Genomic DNA, 18326 nt, shown 5'->3' with positions numbered 1-18326 from the left:
AGCATTTATAATCTCATCCGATACGTTTCTGTATCACCCAATAATGAAAAGATAACACCAACGATATAAGTTTCCTAAATCAAATTTAATTTAGAGATATGTTTTCGATGATCAGGCGTTTCAACCTAACTAATCAGCTTATAAGCTTCTTATCGTTTTCTTCAGCTGACGCTTGGTCATTCCTTTTGTCAACGAAAGTTTGTAGAAGTATGTTGTTGTATTAAATTCACATTGTTGTCAAGTTCTCAAGTTTCAACTATATTTCTTTCTTCTACAGTTTTCCATTTTCAATGTATTTAGTGAAGCAAGTTTGACTTTTTGATATAAACTTTGAACCAAGATTGGTAATGTGATTTTTGGGAACTTCATGAAAATAAACGATATTTTTTAGTTCTAGTTTGATGATTTAATTATACAAAGCAGTAACATTATAGTAGTATAGTATTTTTTTAAATGGAATATTAATAATAATTTCTTAATCACAGTAACAGATACTATCATTTCTATGAAAATGTTCATTTGAAAGATGTTCAATATCGAGTAATTCACTTTTTCATAAAATGGAAAACAAATACTCCATTAAACATCACTAATCTTATATAGTCAATATAATATAAAAATATGAATTTCTCATATTTTATTTCCAGTAAATTGAATGATAGTTTAATCTTTAATTAAAATTTTATCAATTATATCGTTATTACAAATTTATACATGCAGTAAATTGAATGATAGTTTAATCTTTAATTAAAATGTTAATCGTTATTACAGATTTATACATCCATTAAATTGAATGATAGTTTAATCTTTAATTAAAATGTTATCAGTATATCATTATTACAGATTTATACCCATGTTTTAGGAGGTAAGTTTTCTACATATAAACAAATTCATAAACTCTAAAACACATGAGTAAAAGGTGTTTTCCAAAGATTTTTGGAGGTAGCTGTTGTCATGACATCTACTCCCTCCGTTCCTAAAAATAAGATTTTTTAGACAATTCACGTATATTAAGAAAATAATCAATGTTTTCAATTTAACTTTTTATTTATATTTATTATACATTTTCCAATAACCATGAACCAATAATATTTAGTCAATTCAAATGTTTTCAATTAATGCATCTTAAAAGTATCAAAAAGTACTTTAAAAATATAGAAAATCTATCTTTATGAAACAAAAATAAAATCTAAAAAATCCTACTTTCAGGAACGGAGGGAGTAGTAGATAAGAATTAATTTTTAACGATAAAAACACACACATAAAAGTAAATATCATTATTACAAAAACTGTAATAGCATGTAATTAAATTTCTTAAAATGTACCCCTTTTAAACAGTCCATAATTGATGCCAAAAAAAAAAAAACAGTCCATAATTGGAAAAGATTTTTGAATAACGAGTGGCGTTGGCTAATAAAGATATGATTAAATCAGGTAACACATAAATAACAGCCATCTTTAATAGAAAAACCCATAAATTAGTGTAATTCAAACAAAAAAACCATAAATTCTTGCAACGTTCACCGCATTCATTATATTTCAGTAAATAATCTTTTATGATTAGAAATTTATCTAAACTACGACCGTAAATAAAAAATAAGCATTTGTTTCCTTTTAATTTACAGTTAATGTTTTCATCATTGCTTACTATATTTATACGACAAGTGACATTTTGACGAAAAAGTCAAATATGCGCTGTCAAAAAAAGAAATGGAAAAATCAAATATATATACAAAATTATCTAAATTTTACATTTTTGTAGATTAATAATAACAACAACAGGAAATTTTTAGTTCCTTTTTATATAAAACATGGAAAACATAATGGATTTTCCTATCCAAAATAAAAGAAGATAAGATCAACACAATCTCGATAAATATTACTTTCTGTTGTTGTAAAATAAAATTTTCATTTTAGAATAAATGTTGTTTTTAATTTTAAGATGAAAAATTGTTAATAATATTTTTCAGTTTATTTTTATTTGATTAAAATATTTTTAGATATACAGATAATAATTTTTTTATTTTAAAAATATACAAAATTAAATATTTTATTACCCTTTTTGTCAACAATATTTTATTACTTATGTATATAAATTTAAAACTACGATTAAAATGAAACACTTATGAATTGTATTACACTGCAGTTAATTAATAATAATAAAAAGGTTTGTTAGTATTAAATGGTTAAAGTGGCCGGAGAAAGTGGTTAAAGTCCCCTGCTTTTATCCAACCGCCGTCGATTAACCCTCCCCGGAGACAAACCCCCATCTCTTTCAAACCAAAAAAGCTCGAGAAGAGAGAGAGAAAGAGTTAGTTGTGGAGAGAGAGAGAGCAGAAAAAAAAAAGAAGAAGGTTGGTTGGTTCGACCCCTTCTCTCTCTCTCCATTCCCCCGAGTATGGTGAGAGTACTACTTAGCAGTAATGGAAAGAAGCAAGAGACTTTAAAACCCCTTCTCCCTCTCTCTCTTCCCCCATTAAAACCCCATCAGTTACACAATTTCTAAAGAGAGAGAGGGAGAGAGAGACTTTAGGAATCTGTAATGAATGTGAAGAAGCAAAAAAAAGGGTTAGGAACCACTAATGGCGGCTTTAGGCTGACGCTTTGATGTAATAATAAGCTTTGAGCAGCTAAAGCTAGATAGAGATCACCACCATCCTCCTCTGTTTCTCTCTCTAGGGGGATAGACATTATTACGGCTAAAAAACAGAGCATTTGTTTCTCTCCTAATTTTTAGAGCAAAAAAAAATCAATCTAAACATATCAATGATTTGTTGCCTTAATCACACCCTTTCACCTCCCGTAATCACAGCCTCTTTCAGATTCTCTTCCGTTTCATTTTCCTTTTAATCTCTCTCCTTCTCTCTCTTCTCTCTGCAAAAATAAAGTTCAAAACTTTTGCCTTCTCTCTGTTTCTAGTGGGTCTGACGACAGTGGTGTAAATGGTCCATTAACAGTTTCTTGTTGTGTGAAACACTAAGTAAAAAAAAAGAGTCTTTTTACTCTCTTCTCTTCTTTTCTCAAAAGAGGGGATGAGTTTCGTCGTCGGAGGAAGTGGTAGCGGTGGAGGCGGAGACGGCGGTGGTGGTGGTAGTGGTAGCCAACGACACGACGGAGGCTCTGAAACTGATAGGAAGAAGAAACGTTACCATCGTCATACTGCTCAACAGATTCAACGCCTCGAATCGTTAAGTTTCCTTTTAGTTTTGTGTTTTTTTTTTCTTTTGGTTACTCATAAATAATCGTTTTGAATGTGTTTAAACAAAACAGGAGTTTCAGGGAGTGTCCTCATCCAGATGATAAGCAGAGGAATCTACTTAGCAAAGAGTTGGGTTTGGCTCCTCGTCAGATCAAGTTCTGGTTCCAGAACAGACGTACTCAGCTTAAGGTTCTCTCTCTCTCTCTCTCTATCTATCTCTCTTTTGTGTCTTAAGAAAAGATTGTTGTGATTCATTGTTCTTTGTGTTAGGCTCAACATGAGAGAGCAGATAACAGTGCACTGAAAGCAGAGAACGATAAGATTAGATGCGAGAACATTGCCATCAGAGAAGCTATCAAGCATGCTATATGCCCAAACTGTGGTGGTCCTCCCGTTAGTGAAGATCCTTACTTAGATGAGCAAAAGCTTCGCATGGAAAACGCTCATCTCAGAGAAGAGGTTTTTGTCTTTTTTTGTTTCTGTTATTATGTCTTTCTTCATTTCTAATCTAAATCTTCTTTTTACTACACAGCTTGAAAGAATGTCCACCGTTGCATCAAAGTACATGGGAAGACCAATCTCCTCTCACATCTCAACGCTCCACCCAATGCACATCTCCCCCTTGGATCTGTCTATGACTAGTTTAACCGGTCCTTCGCTGGATTTCGATCTTCTTCCGGGAAGCTCTATGTCTACTAGTAACTTTGCTGTATCTGACATGGATAAGCCTATTATGAACGACATTGCCTTGACTGCCATGCAAGAATTGCTCAGGCTTTTCAACACAAACGAGCCTCTGTGGAACAGAGCAGATGGGTGCAGAGACGTTCTCAATCTTGGAAGCTATGAGAATGTTTTCCCAAGGTCAAGTAACCGAGGGAAGAACCATAACCTTAGAATCGAGGCGTCTAGGTCCTCTGGTATTGTTTTCATGAATGCTATGTCACTTGTTGACATGTTTATGGATAGTGTAAGTTAGCTCAGACATCCATCCTCATCATCATCACCATGTATTTGCGATTTAAAGTCTTTTTGTAATTGCAGGCTAAGTGGGGAGAGCTGTTTCCTTCAATCGTAGCAGCTTCTAAAACCCTTGCAGTGGTTTCTTCAGGAATGGGAGGTACCTATGAGGGTGCATTGCATTTGGTAAAGTTTGATATTAGTAAACCCTCTTTAGTTTTGTGATTCATCCATCATTAGCATTGATAGTTTTTCCTTATAACTTCTGCTTGGCTTTGGTTTTTATGTAAAAGATGTATGAAGAGATGGAAGTGCTTTCTCCATTAGTAGCAACACGCGAGTTCTGCGAGCTACGCTACTGTCAGCAGATTGAACAAGGGAGCTGGATAGTTGTAAATGTCTCTTATCATCTTCCTCAGTTTGTTTCCCACTCTCACTCCTATAGGTTTCCATCCGGATGCTTGATTCAGGACATGCCTAATGGATACTCCAAGGTTTTAACTCTCTAATAGAAGTAAGTATGTTCCAAGTTAGCACGTCTCTCAAGTTGATGATATGTGTAACAGGTAACTTGGGTTGAGCATACTGAAACAGAAGAAAAAGAAGCGGTTCATGAGCTGTACAGAGAGATGGTTCACAAAGGGATTGCTTTTGGAGCTGAACGATGGGTTACTACTCTCCAGAGAATGTGTGAGAGATATGCTTCTCTATTAGCACCAGCAGCTTCATCTCGTGAACTCGGTGGAGGTAAGAGCTGAAATCAACACAAGCTCCCCCCATTGCTAATCTAATTTCTGAATGCTTTTTAATAAACGTTTTTTTTTTTTGAGTTTCAGTGATTCCATCGCCGGAAGGGAAGAGAAGCATGATGAGACTTGCTCATAGAATGGTTAGCAACTACTGCATAAGTGTCAGCAGATCTAACAACACTCGCTCGACTGTTGTTGCGGAGTTGAACGACGTTGGTGTCCGTGTGACTGCACACAAGAGCCCTGAACCAAACGGCACTGTCCTCTCTGCGGCTACCACTTTCTGGCTCCCAAACTCTCCTCAAAACGTCTTCAACTTCCTCAAAGACGAAAGAACCCGTCCTCAGGTAACAAACAAAACACATCTTCATAAGCAAAGAGTCTTCCAAATGTTTTATATGATAATGTTTTTTTTTTCTTTTAGTGGGATGTTCTTTCAAATAGTAACGCTGTGCAAGAAGTTGCTCACATCGCAAATGGATCACATCCTGGATGCTGCATATCGGTTCTACGTGTAAAGCCTACTATCTCTTTCTCAAATCTTTCTGTAATGATTCTTGGTTTTCTTGGCTGGTTAATTTTTTATTTTTTTTTGGTATTTAGGCATCAAGTGCATCACAGAGTAACAACATGCTGATTCTACAAGAAAGCTCAATAGACTCATCAGGAGCACTAGTTGTGTACAGTCCGGTGGATTTATCAGCGCTGAACATCGCAATGAACGGTGACGATACTTCATACATCCCCCTCTTGTCCTCAGGTTTCGCTATCTCACCAGACGGAAACAACAACAGTTTAACCGCTGAGCAAGGAGGAGGAGGGGCCTCAACTAGCTCAGGAAGGTCATCATCATCAAGCGGTTTTGGAGGAGGAGGTTCGTTGATAACGGTTGGGTTTCAGATAATGGTTAGCAACTTACCGTCTGCTAAACTGAATATGGAGTCTGTGGAAACGGTTAATAACCTGATTGGAACCACAGTGCACCAGATTAAAACCGGGTTGAACAACTGTCCTAGTGCTTCAGCTACAGCTTGATGATACCAACCATTAAAAGCTCTGGGCTGTCTCTTTCTCTTCAGTGAAAGTGAATGCCATAGAGAGAGAGAGAGAAGAGAGGACATTAACTTCAAATTGTTCTGCTACTACTACTTCTGTTCTTGGTACAAAACCTCATTTAAACAACCAGCTGGATTCTTTACTCACTTTCCTCCTCTTCATCATCATCTCTCTTCATTTGTTGTTCTTTTAATGAGTTCTTTTGTTTTTTACTACTATTATTATTATTGTTTTGGTTAGAAACTAGAAGTCAAGAACGCACCATGCAAGTTCAAACTTTCTTTGTATGGTTCGGGTATTGACTTCTATCGCAAGGTTTTGTTTCTTTGCGACAGTTAAAGCTTTTATTTAAACTTTGTTCATCTTTCCATTAAAATGGTATGTTGTTCTGCTTTACCGTTTCTTAAACCCTTCCTCTTTGATTCACAGTGCGTCTGGTGATTGATCTAATTGTTGGTATGTGATGAAATTAGATCCGACAAAGTTGATGACTTTTTTGAAAGTTAGAAAGAAAGGGAAACAAGAAATATTTAATAATTTTATAAATGCGATTTTCTTTTTTTTTGGTTGGTTTGCTTTTAATGTAAGTTGTTATTCGTACGGACCAAAGAAAACCCATCACACTCTCTCATTGGTTTACAAATCTAATAATTCATTTTATAATGATCATCAAAACTTATGGTGAAGATACATGTCACGTCTTGACCAACACAAAAACGCCCAGCGTGCGGTTTTTTTTTTTCTTTGTTTTTAATTATTGTCATCATTTTATTTGTTTTTGATATATTTTTATTATTATCATCATCATTTTATCAAATACTACATGTTTCTTTGCAAAATTTTGGTTTTTAGTTTCTGATTCAACTTGTGATTTAATTGTCAACAGTATATTTGTCCTTGTAGGGTTGGATCCGGAGATAGATATAAATCGTGATAATGCATCTGTATATAGTAAATGTACTTTCTGTCTATAACTTAGATCACATGCCAATAAAGGGTACTTGACGTTACTAGTCTAAGAGACTACTACTAGACTTCTTTTCTTCTTTTTCCTAATAGTTCAAACAAAAATTTAAACATGTAGTCATTGTGGTATTATCTATTGCTAATTATTGTTACTAAGACGTAAATTGCATTAGATAGTATTCTTAGCTAAGACCTTGATGCAACAATGTCAGAAATGACATTAAGAGAGTGAATGAGACATGAAATAAATTTTCTTACTGGTATGATCATTAAATTTTATTTAATGACTTTTCCTTTCTCCTACTATAAATTATTTTTTTATCGTATATGAGATTCAATAAATTCTAAATAGGTGAAATTATTTTCAAACGATGATTTTTTTTTTGTTTATGTGAAAAAAGAAAATCAAATAATAATGAACCTTATTTATTTCCTGCAAAAATAGAAGTGAATATTGGGCTAAGAATTTAATTAGGCCTGAATAAAGTCCGATTGTGTAGAGTAAGCCCAATGGAGAAGACAAAACCAAACATGACTTCATGTTTTCGTTTTGAGGGAAAAGAAACCATTACCGTGAATTCGATCGTCATCCCCTCGACTGAAAACGTAGGAACCCTAATCGTCTGAGAGATTCTTTAAGCGGAGACGATATGTCAGGGAGGGAAGTTAAAGAATACACGAATCTCTCCGACCCTAAAGGTCCGACCTTTTTAAATCGAACATTGTTGCTGTGTAGATTTCATTGTAAAGGGTTTCTCGATTGAGCTCTTGTTTACTTTTTAATTGCAGATAAGAAACAAGGGAAGGGTAAGATAGATGATGAAGACGTCACCTTTCAACGTATGGTTGCAAAGGTTAGCGCCTCGCCCTCTCTCTCCTTCCTCTGTTTGTGCACAAATTGTATTGCGTGAGCCTTGTCTCTGTGTTGCATTAAGAGCTTTGAGTAAATTGATGCTCTTGTTTCTTCGTTGATTGATTGTTGTAGTATATATAAGTAGGGAAGTTATATAAAGAGAGAGAGAGAGAGAGAGAGAGAGAGAGAGAGAGAGAGATCTTTCTTAGAACTGTTGATTGTTGTTGATGTATGTGAAAGTGATTTTTCTATTTTATGGAAGAGACTTTTTTCTGATAACATGCCCCGGCAGGGATAATGGCCCCTGCCCACATTTTTGTTGTTATAGATGCAAGATGTTGCTGGTGAGCGTGGAGGCTATCTTCATGGACGTGGCGGTACCAATCTCTCTCTCTCTCTCGCTCGCTCTTTTCTCTCTCATCTCTGTGAAATTGTTTCTTAACTTTTGAAGTGTTTTTTTTTTTGGGGTTCCTGTAGCTTTGGACAGCGACGATTTGCTTTATCTTAAAGAGCAGATGGAAGCAGAGCAGGATGCAGAGCGCCTTCTCAGACGAACTGAGAAACGGGCTTTTGCTGCCTTTAAAATATCCTTTTTCTTTTTTTGCTTTTTTTTTGTTTCTGTATCCAACCATGATTTCATTCACTATGACACCACCAGACTTAAAGTTACTCTACATGTCTTTCTTGACCATAAATCACAAAGCTGCAACCCAAGCTGATTCATCTCCAGCATCTATTCCTTTGCCGCTTCGTGTTGAGCCCAAGCCTAAGAGTGGTATCAGGTAGCAGTTTCCTCCCTTTTCTACTTTTATTCACACCTCGAGATGGATGGGTGACTAATTTTTGTGTGTGTTTTCCCAATGTGTAGGCAGCAAGATTTGCTGAGAAAGGTTGTCGAGGTTAAACCGAAGCGACCAAAGGTCTCTACAAGCTTGTCACCTCCTAAAAGGAGCGATATTGTTCCAACAGAAGCAAAGGTTCAAAGAGATAAACTGGACAGACCTGAGGAGCAACCCGGAGGCAAAGCAGCAGAAAGCAATGGGCAAGGTCAAAATGCTTTGAAAGGCTTGTTGGGATTAGCGTATGAGTCTTCGGATGAAGATGACTGAGTTGAGTGTATGAATCTTTCTCCTTGTAGTCTTCGTCGCGTTTTGTTTCGTCTGTCTTCTCCAATATTTTATGTCGAAAGCTTACAAGAGTTTTATTAGCTTTAGGATTCAATACAGCTTTGTTGTAATTGTTGAAACCAAACGGATTTGTTGGAATGAAGATGGTTTCCAAAGCCATACATACGGTTGTCCTGTTATGTCAGTAAAGAGCTTTTTGATGTCAAAAGTAGACAAAATTACAAGAAGAATATGAGAAGAGAAAGTTCAGTAGTCTGTGTTTTAGTGTACAGAGTAGTTGGATCAGCGTTATTCCCCTCCTTGTGTGATCATTTTTCCTTGTGTGTGTTTGATTGTGTTGGTTTCCGAAACAAAAATGTAACTTGTGACCAATGAAATGCCAAAGTAACTTCACTCAACACAACACCAAAACCCAAGCTTGTCCAGCTCTCAACTAGTCTAAACCCCTCAAGAGTTTGGTTTGTCCGGGTTGGTTATGCCCTACCCTGAATCAAAAGTATGGAGAATCAACCATTCTGTGCAACTCAGGAAGAGCTGAGAAAAGTTAATGGAATATCTTTACATGATATAAAAACACATGGCTATTGTATGTACTGCTGCTGATTACTATCCTCCCTTCCACATACAGTATAACCCCAAAACTATTAATGTCCCAACATTAATAATTTATAGAGGTTTTACTGTATCATGAAAGCTTGCTTGATCATTGGGTTAATTAGACACTTTATGGAACTTTGAGGTAAATATGAGAAAACGCAAGAAAATTGGTTCATTGTTAATAAACCCCAAAACTATCTTGTATTTAACTATAAAGCGCCCTGATTGTCAGGGGACTGTTTGGTTCTTCGTCAATGCCGGAGAGAGTCAATACGGCGGCGCGTGTAGGATTTCGAAAAAATGGGAGAGGAGGAAGCAAGCAAAGGAGAAGATACGGTGGAGGAGATACGACGTATGAGTGGCTACGGCGGAGATGTGATAGCCGTCGGTGGGTTTCCGACTTCAGACTCGGAATCCGATTCGGATTTGGCGGCGGCCGAGATAATGATCATATGGGCAATTCAAGGGCCAACATCGTTTGCTCCAAACACCTTAGTTTCACAGTCTTCTCTTGAGCTGCGTCTCGACGCTTGTGGTCACTCCCTCTCTATTCTCCAGTCTCCGTGTTCACTGGTAACCACAAAGATGTCAACTTTAGGGTTTTAACATTTGTAATTTAACGTGTGAGTGTTATGTTATTATTAGTCTTGATAGATATGCAGCTTTTGTGTGTTAGTGGCTTTTACCATAGCATTTGAACCAAGTGATGTAACATGATCATGAAACGGGTTTGAACTCTCTCTCATGTTGTATATTGGGATGTAAAAGAACACGCCTGGAGTAACGGGGTCAGTGATGTGGGACAGTGGAGTGGTGTTAGGGAAGTTCTTGGAGCACTCTGTTGATTCCAAGCTTCTTTCTCTTGAAGCCAAGAAGATCGTTGAGCTGGGTTCTGGTTGTGGCTTAGTTGGGTAAGCAAAAAGTGCAAACCTTTGTCTACGAGTACTGTGTTGTAAAACATTAAGTTGGTTTGTATCAGTTGTGTCGCAGCGCTTTTGGGAGGGAATGTTGTACTCACTGATCTCCCGGATAGACTGAGGCTACTTAAGAAGAACGTCGATACCAATCTGCAACGTGGTGGTAACACAAGGGGATCTGCTGTTGTGCAGGAACTTGTTTGGGGAGATGACCCTGATCCAGATTTGATTGAACCGTTCCCTGATTACGGTACCCGTTTTCATCTCATCCACTTTTGCTTTTAGACCACACCATTGTCACTCACACCTGTTACTGTCTTTGCACTTGTAGTATTGGGCTCAGATGTTATCTACAGCGAAGAAGCTGTTCACCATTTGATCCAAACGCTTGTGCAACTCTGCGGCGATCAAACTACAATCTTCCTATCAGGAGAACTACGGAATGGTATCATTCTTTCGCTCCTTCCTTTCACAAACTACAATCTTCCTAACAAAGTACAAAATGTCTAATTTCGCTGCTATCCCTTTTCTTTTTAATGCCAGATGCTGTTCTTGAGTACTTCTTAGAATCTGCGCTGAAACATTTTGCGATAGGGCGTGTGGAACAAACACAGTGGCATCCGGATTATCGCAGCCGTAGAGTAGTGCTTTACGTTCTTGAGAAGAAGTCGAAGAGATGCCTCGCTGATGTTTCTTCGCTTAATCAATCTTGTTAGCCCATTGAGGTTTGTTTTGTTTTGTTTACACTACAGTGTATGATGACGTACCACTTAACGTGTTGAGATATTATAAACGATATGGCTGTTTACTTATTCTAATTATTGTGATCGGGACAATTAGGTAGGAATTTTTAGATTTGGTGACGAAGGCAGACTTTAATAAAAGACCAACAGTATAACATTCCACATATTTTGTATCGACACTAAAGGACCATTCACTTAAAAAAGAATGGCTAACGACCACGTTTCATCTGTTCTGAAATCGCTGATTCTGCTTCTGATTCTTGTCTTCTTGAGTCAGCAACATGCTGATTCTGCCTCTATCGTTAAGTTTCTTCCTGGTTTTGAAGGCCCTCTTCCCTTTGAACTCGAAACAGGGTTTGTTTTCTCTTCTTTGTTGTGGTTGATCAAATCTGTGTTGAAATCTAAGTAGGTTATTGTGTTCTTGTTAATGAAGTTACATCGGTGTTGGTGAGGAGGAGGAAGTGCAATTGTTCTACTATTTCATCAAGTCTGAGAGGAACCCTGAAGAAGACCCTCTTTTTCTCTGGCTAAGTGGAGGACCTGGCTGTTCTTCCATCTCTGGTCTTCTTTTTGAAAATGGTGAAAATCTAAAAGACAATGATAAAACTCAGTTCTTATGCGTCTCCGATTACTCAGTTTTAATTCTATAAATGATGATGATCAGGGCCTTTGACTATGAAGCTTGAGGAGTACAATGGAACTCTGCCTTCCTTGGTCTCTACTACATATTCATGGACTAAGGTAGGACACAAAAAGTGATTAATATATTTATATATGACCATCTCAATACATATCATTTTTCCACAGACTTCGAGCATTATATACTTGGATCAACCTGTTGGAACTGGTTTCTCCTTCTCAACTCAACTTGTTGACACACCGAGCGATTCAGGAGAGGCCAAACGGATCCATGAGTTTATTCGAAAGGTAAATTAATGAAAAAATATAATTCTTTCTCTTGAAATATGAGCCCAAACTAAATAACAAAACAACACCCTTTCTTTGTGCATAGAAGTTAGAAGAAGCTTAATTTCCTTCTATTTTTTTTTTTTCATGGTGGTTGTGCAGTGGCTAGGTAAGCACGAAGAGTTCATTTCCAACCCTTTCTATGTTGGCGGGGATTCTTATTCCGGTAAGGTTGTTCCTGCGCTTGTTCAAGAAATCTCTAAAGGTATGTATTGGGTTTTGTGATATCAATCCTCAAGCCCCTTTCTCAGTCAACTTTTTATAACAGAGGAAACATGATGTATGTATGTATGATACAGGCAATTATCAATGTTGCAAACTTCCAATAAATCTTCAGGTTAGTCGGTATTTTGTTGCTTCTTGTATGAATGAGATATGCCAAAAGCATTAAAAACTAATAATTTCCAACCTTGTTACACTGACCAATAACAGGGGTATGTGCTCGGTAACCCGCTAACAGAATTCGAAATTGATTTGAACAGCCGCATTCCATTTGCTCATGGAATGGCACTGATATCTGATGAGCTCTACGAGGTATGAAGCATGGAGTTTGCATTTGTTTCTTGTTCCAACAATGCAATTCAATTAGTGTTTTTTTCTTTTTTCTTTTTGCAGTCACTGAAGATAATCTGCAAAGGAACATATGTAAATGTTGATCCACGTAACACAGAATGCTTGAAACTCCTTGAAGAATACAACAAGGTACACACACTCTTGAATGATTTCGGTTGATGTGGTGTCTGCTTTTTAAAAGATCATCACTCAGTTCAGACCTTTTGTGGTTTCTTTTTAGTGTACAAAGACAGTATACCAAAATCTTATATTAGAACCATTGTGTGAAATTGAAACTCCAGACTGCTATGTAAGTAACACATATCTTAACTCTCTCTCTTTACCATTAAACCATTCAGGAAATAAATATATATATATATATATATATATATATATATATATATATAAGAGGTTGCTTTTGCAGGATTATAGGTATCTGCTAGCTACCTACTGGGCCAATGACGAAAGCGTACGCAAAGCTCTTCAAATCTATAAGGTAAAATATAAGACAAAGTTCATTTCATGGTCTTTGTTGATAAAGAAACGCTTTCAAGTTTTTTAAGAAGATCTATAATTGCAGGAGAGTATAGGGAGATGGATACGATGTAATTTGGCTGTTCCATACACTCACGACATTATAAGTAGTGTACCTTACCATGTTGATAACAGCATCGATGGCTATCGTTCTCTCATCTTCAGGTCAGACTTCAATTTTTTGTTTTTCTTCCCACCAAGTTTCAAAACTTTATGTGGTTTTGCGTGAACAGTGGTGATCACGATTTGGGAGTGCCTTACCTTGCGACTCAAGCTTGGATAAGATCTCTCAACTATTCGGTTATTGATGACTGGAGGCCATGGATGATCAATCGTAAACTTGCTGGGTACTATTCTGATTTTTTTTTTTTTCTTCCTGTTTATTCGTTTTTTTTATTAGAGTCACCTCAAAGTTAATCTTGCCTTTTCTTTGCAGATATACAAGAACTTACGCGAATAATATGACATTTGCTACTATCAAAGCAAGTCTTTCCTACTTATTTCTTGATATTTTCTGTTCTTTCCGCTCGATATTTTACTGTAGTTTTAACTTTCCAAGTTGTGTTTTTTTTTTATTATTATTACAGGGAGGTGGACACACTCCAGAGTTTAGACCAGAGGAAAGCTCTGTTTTGTTTCAAAGATGGATCAGTGGCCTACCTCTGTAAACAGGTTCCCCATATTTTAAACAAGCTCTGTATAAGTTCATGATTTGGTATCTACCTGTAACTATTGATGTTCCGTTTGTGTGTGTGATGAAGATTTACTTTATATTTGAAAAAATAAAATTGTTTTTGTGGTTACGACAAGCTGCAAGGACAATTAACAAGTAATTTTGTGTTCTGTTATATTTATTTTATATGATTTGAACGTTATAGTATATAAGATCATCTCATCCTTGTCCAGTCCTTCAAGGCTATTGACTTTCTGATACTCTGAATAACTAATGGTTTTCTGTGTTCTGAAATCTCTTCTTCTGCTTCTTCAACTTGACTTCTTGATTCATGATACTGATTCTGCTTCTATCGTCAGTTTCTTCCTGGTTTTAAAAAGTAGTGCTTTACGTTCTTGAAAAGAAGTCGAAGAGATGCATCGCTGATGATTTCTTCACTTAATCAAATCTTGTTGGCCATTGAGGTTTGTTTTGTTTACAGTGTCTGATGACGCACCACATTGGAATAAGAGTATTTTAAATTATAAAAAGATGACTTTGTTACAAATAGCAATTTTGTATTCTGTAAACATTATTATATACTATTCGAAGATCAAACAGGAAAGTTTCACATAAGAAAAAAGGTGACAAGTTGGGTGATGAAGCCGAGGTTAATAAAAGATGCAGTGACGTTTTTGTATAAAGATCCAATCATTGTCCATTCCTTCAAGGCTATTGACTTTCTGAAACTGAAAACGAATGGCTAAGGACTACGCTTCCTTTGTTCTGAAATATCTGCTTCTGATTCTTGTCTTCTTGAGTCAGCAACATGCTGTTTCTGCCTCTATCGTCAAGTTTCTCCCTGGTTTTGAAGGCCCTCTTCCCTTTGAACTCGAAACTGGGTTGGTTTTATCTTCTGGTTGTGTCTAATTAAATCTGTGTTGACTCTTAGTAGTTTATTATTTCTTGTGAACGAAGTTACATTGGTGTTGGTGAGGAGGAGGAAGTGCAATTGTTCTACTACTTCATCAAGTCCGAGAGGAACCCTGAAGAGGACCCTCTTCTTCTCTGGCTAAGTGGTGGACCTGGCTGCTCTTCCATCCATGGTCTTCTTTTTGAGAACGGTGAAATTCTAAGACATAAACTCATTTTCTTCATTACTTTGTTTTAATTGTACATGATGAGCAGGGCCTCTGACTATGAAGCTTGGGGTGTACAATGGAACTCTGCCTTCTTTGATCTCTACTACATATTCATGGACTAAGGTAACACATAAAGGTGATTTATTTATATGACCATCTCAATACCCGTTGACCAATTATTTTTTATCATTTTCCTCAGATTTCAAGCATTATATTTTTGGATCAGCCTGTTGGAACTGGCTTCTCCTTCTCAACTCAAGTTGTTGATAAACCAAGTGATTCAAGAGAGGCCAAACGGATCCATGAGTTTCTTGAAAAGGTAAACTAATGACAAGCCTCTTAAAATATGTTCACATTTTGGAGTGTAGAATTTAGAAGCTTCTTTTTTTTTCATGTTGTTGTGCAGTGGCTAGGTAAGCATGAAGAGTTTATTCCAAACCCTTTCTATGTCGGTGGGGATTCTTATTCCGGCAAGATTGTTCCCCCTCTCGTTCAAGAAATCTCTAAAGGTATTTATGGAAACAGAGGAAATATGATGGATGATACTTGCAATCAACAATGCTGCAAACCTCCCATAAATCTTCAGGTGTGTCTGGTATATGTTGCTTCTTGTATGAGATATGCCAAAGCTTTTAAAAACTGATAGTTTTCGTCCTTGTGTACACTGACCCAAAAAAAAAACAGGGGTATCTCCTAGGTAACCCGAGCACAGAACTCGAAATTGATTGGAACAGCCGCATTCCATTTGCTCATGAAATGGAACTGATCTCTGATGACCTTTACGAGGTATGAAGAAACATCATGAAAGTTTGCCTTGGCTTCATTCATGTTTCAAATCTTTTTTTCCTTAACAGTCGCTGGAGAGAATCTGCGAAGGAAAATATATGAATGTGGATCCACGTAACACAGAATGCTTGAAACTCGTTGAAGAATATAACAAGGTACACACACTTGTGAATGGTTTTAGTAAAAAAGATCATCGCTCAACTCAGACCTCTTGTGGTTTCTTTATAGTTTACAAAGACAGTAGACCCATTTCTTATATCAGAACCATTTGTGCGAAACTGAAACACCAGATTGCTATGTAAGTAATACACATCTTAACAATCTTTTTTTTACAGTTAAACCATTGAGGAAAAAAAAAATATATATATGTATGCAGATCTATAGGTATTTATTAGCTAGCTACTGGGCCAATGACGAACGCGTACGCAAAGCTCTTCATATCTATGAGGTAGATAATACAAGTTCATTTTAAGTTTTTTGGGTAAAGGAACACTGTCAAAGTGTGTAAGAGGATCTATGATTTGCAGGGGAGCATAGGGAAATGGGTACGATGTAAATTCGATATTCCTTACATTAAAGACATTTTAAGTAGTGTACCTTACCATATGGATAACAGCATCAGTGGCTATCGTTCTCTCATCTTCAGGTGATTGTTTAACTTGTTAATACCCCACCAAGATCCAAAACTTTATGGGGATTTTGTGTGAACAGTGGTGATCAGGACATGGCAATACCTTACCTTGGAACTGATGCTTGGATAAAATCTCTCAACTATTCTGTAATTGAGGACCAGAGGCCATGGCTGATCAACAATGAAATCGCCGGGTATTTTACTTTTTTTTTTTTATTCTTTTTGTTAGAGAGCCCACCTCTGAGATAAACCTTGCTTCTTCTTGGCAGATATACAAGAACTTATGCAAATAATATGACGTTTGCTACTATCAAAGCAAGTCTTTCTTATATCTCTTTTAAATTTTATGTTCTTTTCCACTAGACATATCCACTGCGGTTTTAACTTAATTGAATTGTGGGTTTTTGAGTACAGGGAGGTGGGCACACAGCAGAGTATAAACCAGAGGAAAGCTTTATCATGTTTCAAAGGTGGATCGGTGGCCAACCTCTGTAAAAAACTTAAACTTCCACATATTTAAACAACCTCTGTATACGCATATGATTTGGTATATATCTACCTGTAACCATTGAGGTTCTGTTTGTGTGAGCACGAGGTGCCCACTTAACATATTGACAATCTCTATATTTATTATAAGATAAAATTTCACTTTGTTTGAAAATAAAATTTGTTTTTAATGCTCATGACAAGCGCAAGGACAATAAACAAGTAGTTTTGTATTCTATGAACACTAGTAAACTGTATACGATTTGAAGATCAGGCACGCGATGTTCAGATTAAAAATAATGTAACAGGTTCGGTGATGATTCCAATCTTTGAGACATGAAGAGTGGGCAGCGACTTTTGTTTTGTTTTTAGTATATAGATACAATCATGTCCAGTCCTTTAAGGCCATTGACTTTCTGAAGCTTGAAGAACTAATGGCTAAAGACTACGTTTCCTCTGTTATGAAATCTCTGCTTCTGCTTCTTCAACTGGTCTTGTTGATTCATGATGCTGATTCTGCATCTATTGTCCTGGTTTTGAAGGCCCCCTTCCCTTTGAGGGGTTTGTTTTCTCTTCTTTGTTGTGGTTGATCAAATCCGTGTTGAAATCTAAGTAGGTTACTGTTTCTCGTCAATGAAGCTACATTGGTTCATGGTTCATGGTTCAGCCACGAAAGGATCATTGGATCACAGTGAAGAGGATTTTCCGGTACCTTAAGGGTATATCGGTCTTGTTTATAGAGACAAGGATCTCTGAGACTGGTTACAGTGTATTCTGATTTAAATTATGCAAGAGATGTGGACAGTAAGAAATCTATGACTGGTTATGTATTTACTTTGGGTAGTTCTGTTATGAGTTGGAAAAAGACTTTGCAGTCGACGGTTACTTTATCTACTACTAAGGCAGAGTATATAGCATTGACAAAAACTGCTAAGGAGGTAATATGGTTGAGAAGATTGGTCAGTGATCTTGATCTTCATCATGATCAGACTACTGTGTTCTGTGATAGCTTGAGTGCTATTTGTTTAGTCAAAGATCAGGTTCAACATGAGAGAACCAATCATATTGATGTAAGATACTATTTTCTGAGAGATGATAAGAAGATTGAAATGAAGAAGGTAGGAACAGCTGATAATCCTGCGCCGGTTCCTCACAGAAAGTTCAAGCATTGTCTTGATTTGTCGAACATCTCAAACTGTTAATGTGGCCCTAATGGGCGTTTGGCCCTAAGGAGCGTCTGGCTCGAAAGAGCATCTGGCCCAAGTGCATCTGGTCCGACGGGATATCTGACATCTGAGTTCGTGAAAACATTTGAGGCAAAGAGAGTCTGGTACATCTGATTATGGAAGTCAATGTAGAGATGTGTTGAAATATACCTTGAATCTGAGAGTTGGCAAATATCGGGTGATC

General features: G+C 36.8%; 4 protein-coding genes and 1 pseudogene across 7 annotated transcripts; all 5 read left to right on the top strand.

The window, feature by feature from the left end:
• Positions 1-2095: 2095 nt before the first annotated feature.
• On the top strand, positions 2096-6362 carry LOC108816936 (homeobox-leucine zipper protein HDG11). The gene is made up of 10 exons (XM_018589502.2): positions 2096-3187; positions 3271-3388; positions 3470-3658; positions 3732-4169; positions 4244-4345; positions 4453-4653; positions 4726-4906; positions 4996-5255; positions 5333-5422; positions 5512-6362. The coding sequence occupies exons 1-10, from the start codon at positions 3033-3035 to the stop codon at positions 5941-5943; spliced, it is 2166 nt and encodes a 721-aa protein (XP_018445004.2). The 5' UTR covers positions 2096-3032; the 3' UTR covers positions 5944-6362.
• Positions 6363-7469: 1107 nt separating this feature from the next.
• On the top strand, positions 7470-9069 carry LOC108814890 (uncharacterized). 2 transcript variants are annotated; one of them, XM_056990473.1, is made up of 6 exons: positions 7470-7629; positions 7720-7784; positions 8112-8160; positions 8261-8368; positions 8484-8565; positions 8652-9069. In XM_056990473.1, exons 1-6 carry the CDS (start codon positions 7581-7583, stop codon positions 8890-8892), a joined length of 594 nt encoding a protein of 197 aa, XP_056846453.1. In that variant the 5' UTR covers positions 7470-7580; the 3' UTR covers positions 8893-9069. The 2 variants fall into 2 exon arrangements, with proteins under 2 accessions (XP_056846453.1, XP_056846454.1); XM_056990474.1 differs by having other exon boundaries at positions 7555-7629; positions 8076-8160.
• A 666-nt stretch (positions 9070-9735) lies between these two features.
• Positions 9736-11236, top strand: LOC108817519 (uncharacterized). Its single transcript, XM_018590237.2, has 5 exons — positions 9736-10080; positions 10276-10418; positions 10487-10674; positions 10756-10869; positions 10968-11236. The coding sequence occupies exons 1-5, from the start codon at positions 9808-9810 to the stop codon at positions 11138-11140; spliced, it is 891 nt and encodes a 296-aa protein (XP_018445739.1). The 5' UTR covers positions 9736-9807; the 3' UTR covers positions 11141-11236.
• Positions 11237-11372: 136 nt separating this feature from the next.
• Positions 11373-14109, top strand: LOC108817517 (serine carboxypeptidase-like 2). 3 transcript variants are annotated; one of them, XM_018590235.2, is made up of 14 exons: positions 11373-11521; positions 11601-11746; positions 11832-11908; positions 11975-12094; positions 12236-12338; positions 12433-12470; positions 12566-12667; positions 12749-12835; positions 12927-12995; positions 13110-13181; positions 13266-13384; positions 13453-13566; positions 13656-13701; positions 13807-14109. In XM_018590235.2, exons 1-14 carry the CDS (start codon positions 11373-11375, stop codon positions 13885-13887), a joined length of 1323 nt encoding a protein of 440 aa, XP_018445737.1. In that variant the 3' UTR covers positions 13888-14109. The 3 variants fall into 3 exon arrangements, with proteins under 3 accessions (XP_018445737.1, XP_018445738.1, XP_056846452.1); XM_018590236.2 differs by having other exon boundaries at positions 13656-13705; positions 13812-14109; XM_056990472.1 differs by having other exon boundaries at positions 13095-13181.
• Positions 14110-14259: 150 nt separating this feature from the next.
• LOC108817516 (serine carboxypeptidase-like 2) lies at positions 14260-17082 on the top strand (annotated as a pseudogene).
• Positions 17083-18326: the final 1244 nt, after the last annotated feature.

The sequence above is a fragment of the Raphanus sativus genome, chromosome 7 (assembly GCF_000801105.2).
Source record: "Raphanus sativus cultivar WK10039 chromosome 7, ASM80110v3, whole genome shotgun sequence".
NCBI lineage: Eukaryota > Viridiplantae > Streptophyta > Magnoliopsida > Brassicales > Brassicaceae > Raphanus > Raphanus sativus.
The sequence above is the reverse complement of the archived record's forward strand: the minus strand, read 5'-3'. Positions and strand labels throughout refer to the sequence as shown.

Coding starts and splice junctions, on each gene's coding strand:
- LOC108816936 (XM_018589502.2), top strand. CDS start 3,033: ATGAGTTTCGTCGTCGGAGGAAGTGGTAGCGGTGGAGGCGGAGACGGC. Junction 4,170..4,243: donor TTGACATGTTTATGGATAGT/GTAAGTTAGCTC, acceptor TTGTAATTGCAG/GCTAAGTGGGGAGAGCTGTT. Junction 4,654..4,725: donor TGCCTAATGGATACTCCAAG/GTTTTAACTCTC, acceptor TATGTGTAACAG/GTAACTTGGGTTGAGCATAC.
- LOC108817519 (XM_018590237.2), top strand. CDS start 9,808: ATGGGAGAGGAGGAAGCAAGCAAAGGAGAAGATACGGTGGAGGAGATA. Junction 10,081..10,275: donor TCCAGTCTCCGTGTTCACTG/GTAACCACAAAG, acceptor GGGATGTAAAAG/AACACGCCTGGAGTAACGGG. Junction 10,675..10,755: donor TGAACCGTTCCCTGATTACG/GTACCCGTTTTC, acceptor TTGCACTTGTAG/TATTGGGCTCAGATGTTATC.
- LOC108817517 (XM_018590236.2), top strand. CDS start 11,373: ATGGCTAACGACCACGTTTCATCTGTTCTGAAATCGCTGATTCTGCTT. Junction 11,747..11,831: donor TGGTCTTCTTTTTGAAAATG/GTGAAAATCTAA, acceptor GATGATGATCAG/GGCCTTTGACTATGAAGCTT. Junction 13,182..13,265: donor AAGCTCTTCAAATCTATAAG/GTAAAATATAAG, acceptor CTATAATTGCAG/GAGAGTATAGGGAGATGGAT.
- LOC108814890 (XM_056990473.1), top strand. CDS start 7,581: ATGTCAGGGAGGGAAGTTAAAGAATACACGAATCTCTCCGACCCTAAA. Junction 7,630..7,719: donor GAATCTCTCCGACCCTAAAG/GTCCGACCTTTT, acceptor TTTTAATTGCAG/ATAAGAAACAAGGGAAGGGT. Junction 8,369..8,483: donor GGCTTTTGCTGCCTTTAAAA/TATCCTTTTTCT, acceptor CCATAAATCACA/AAGCTGCAACCCAAGCTGAT.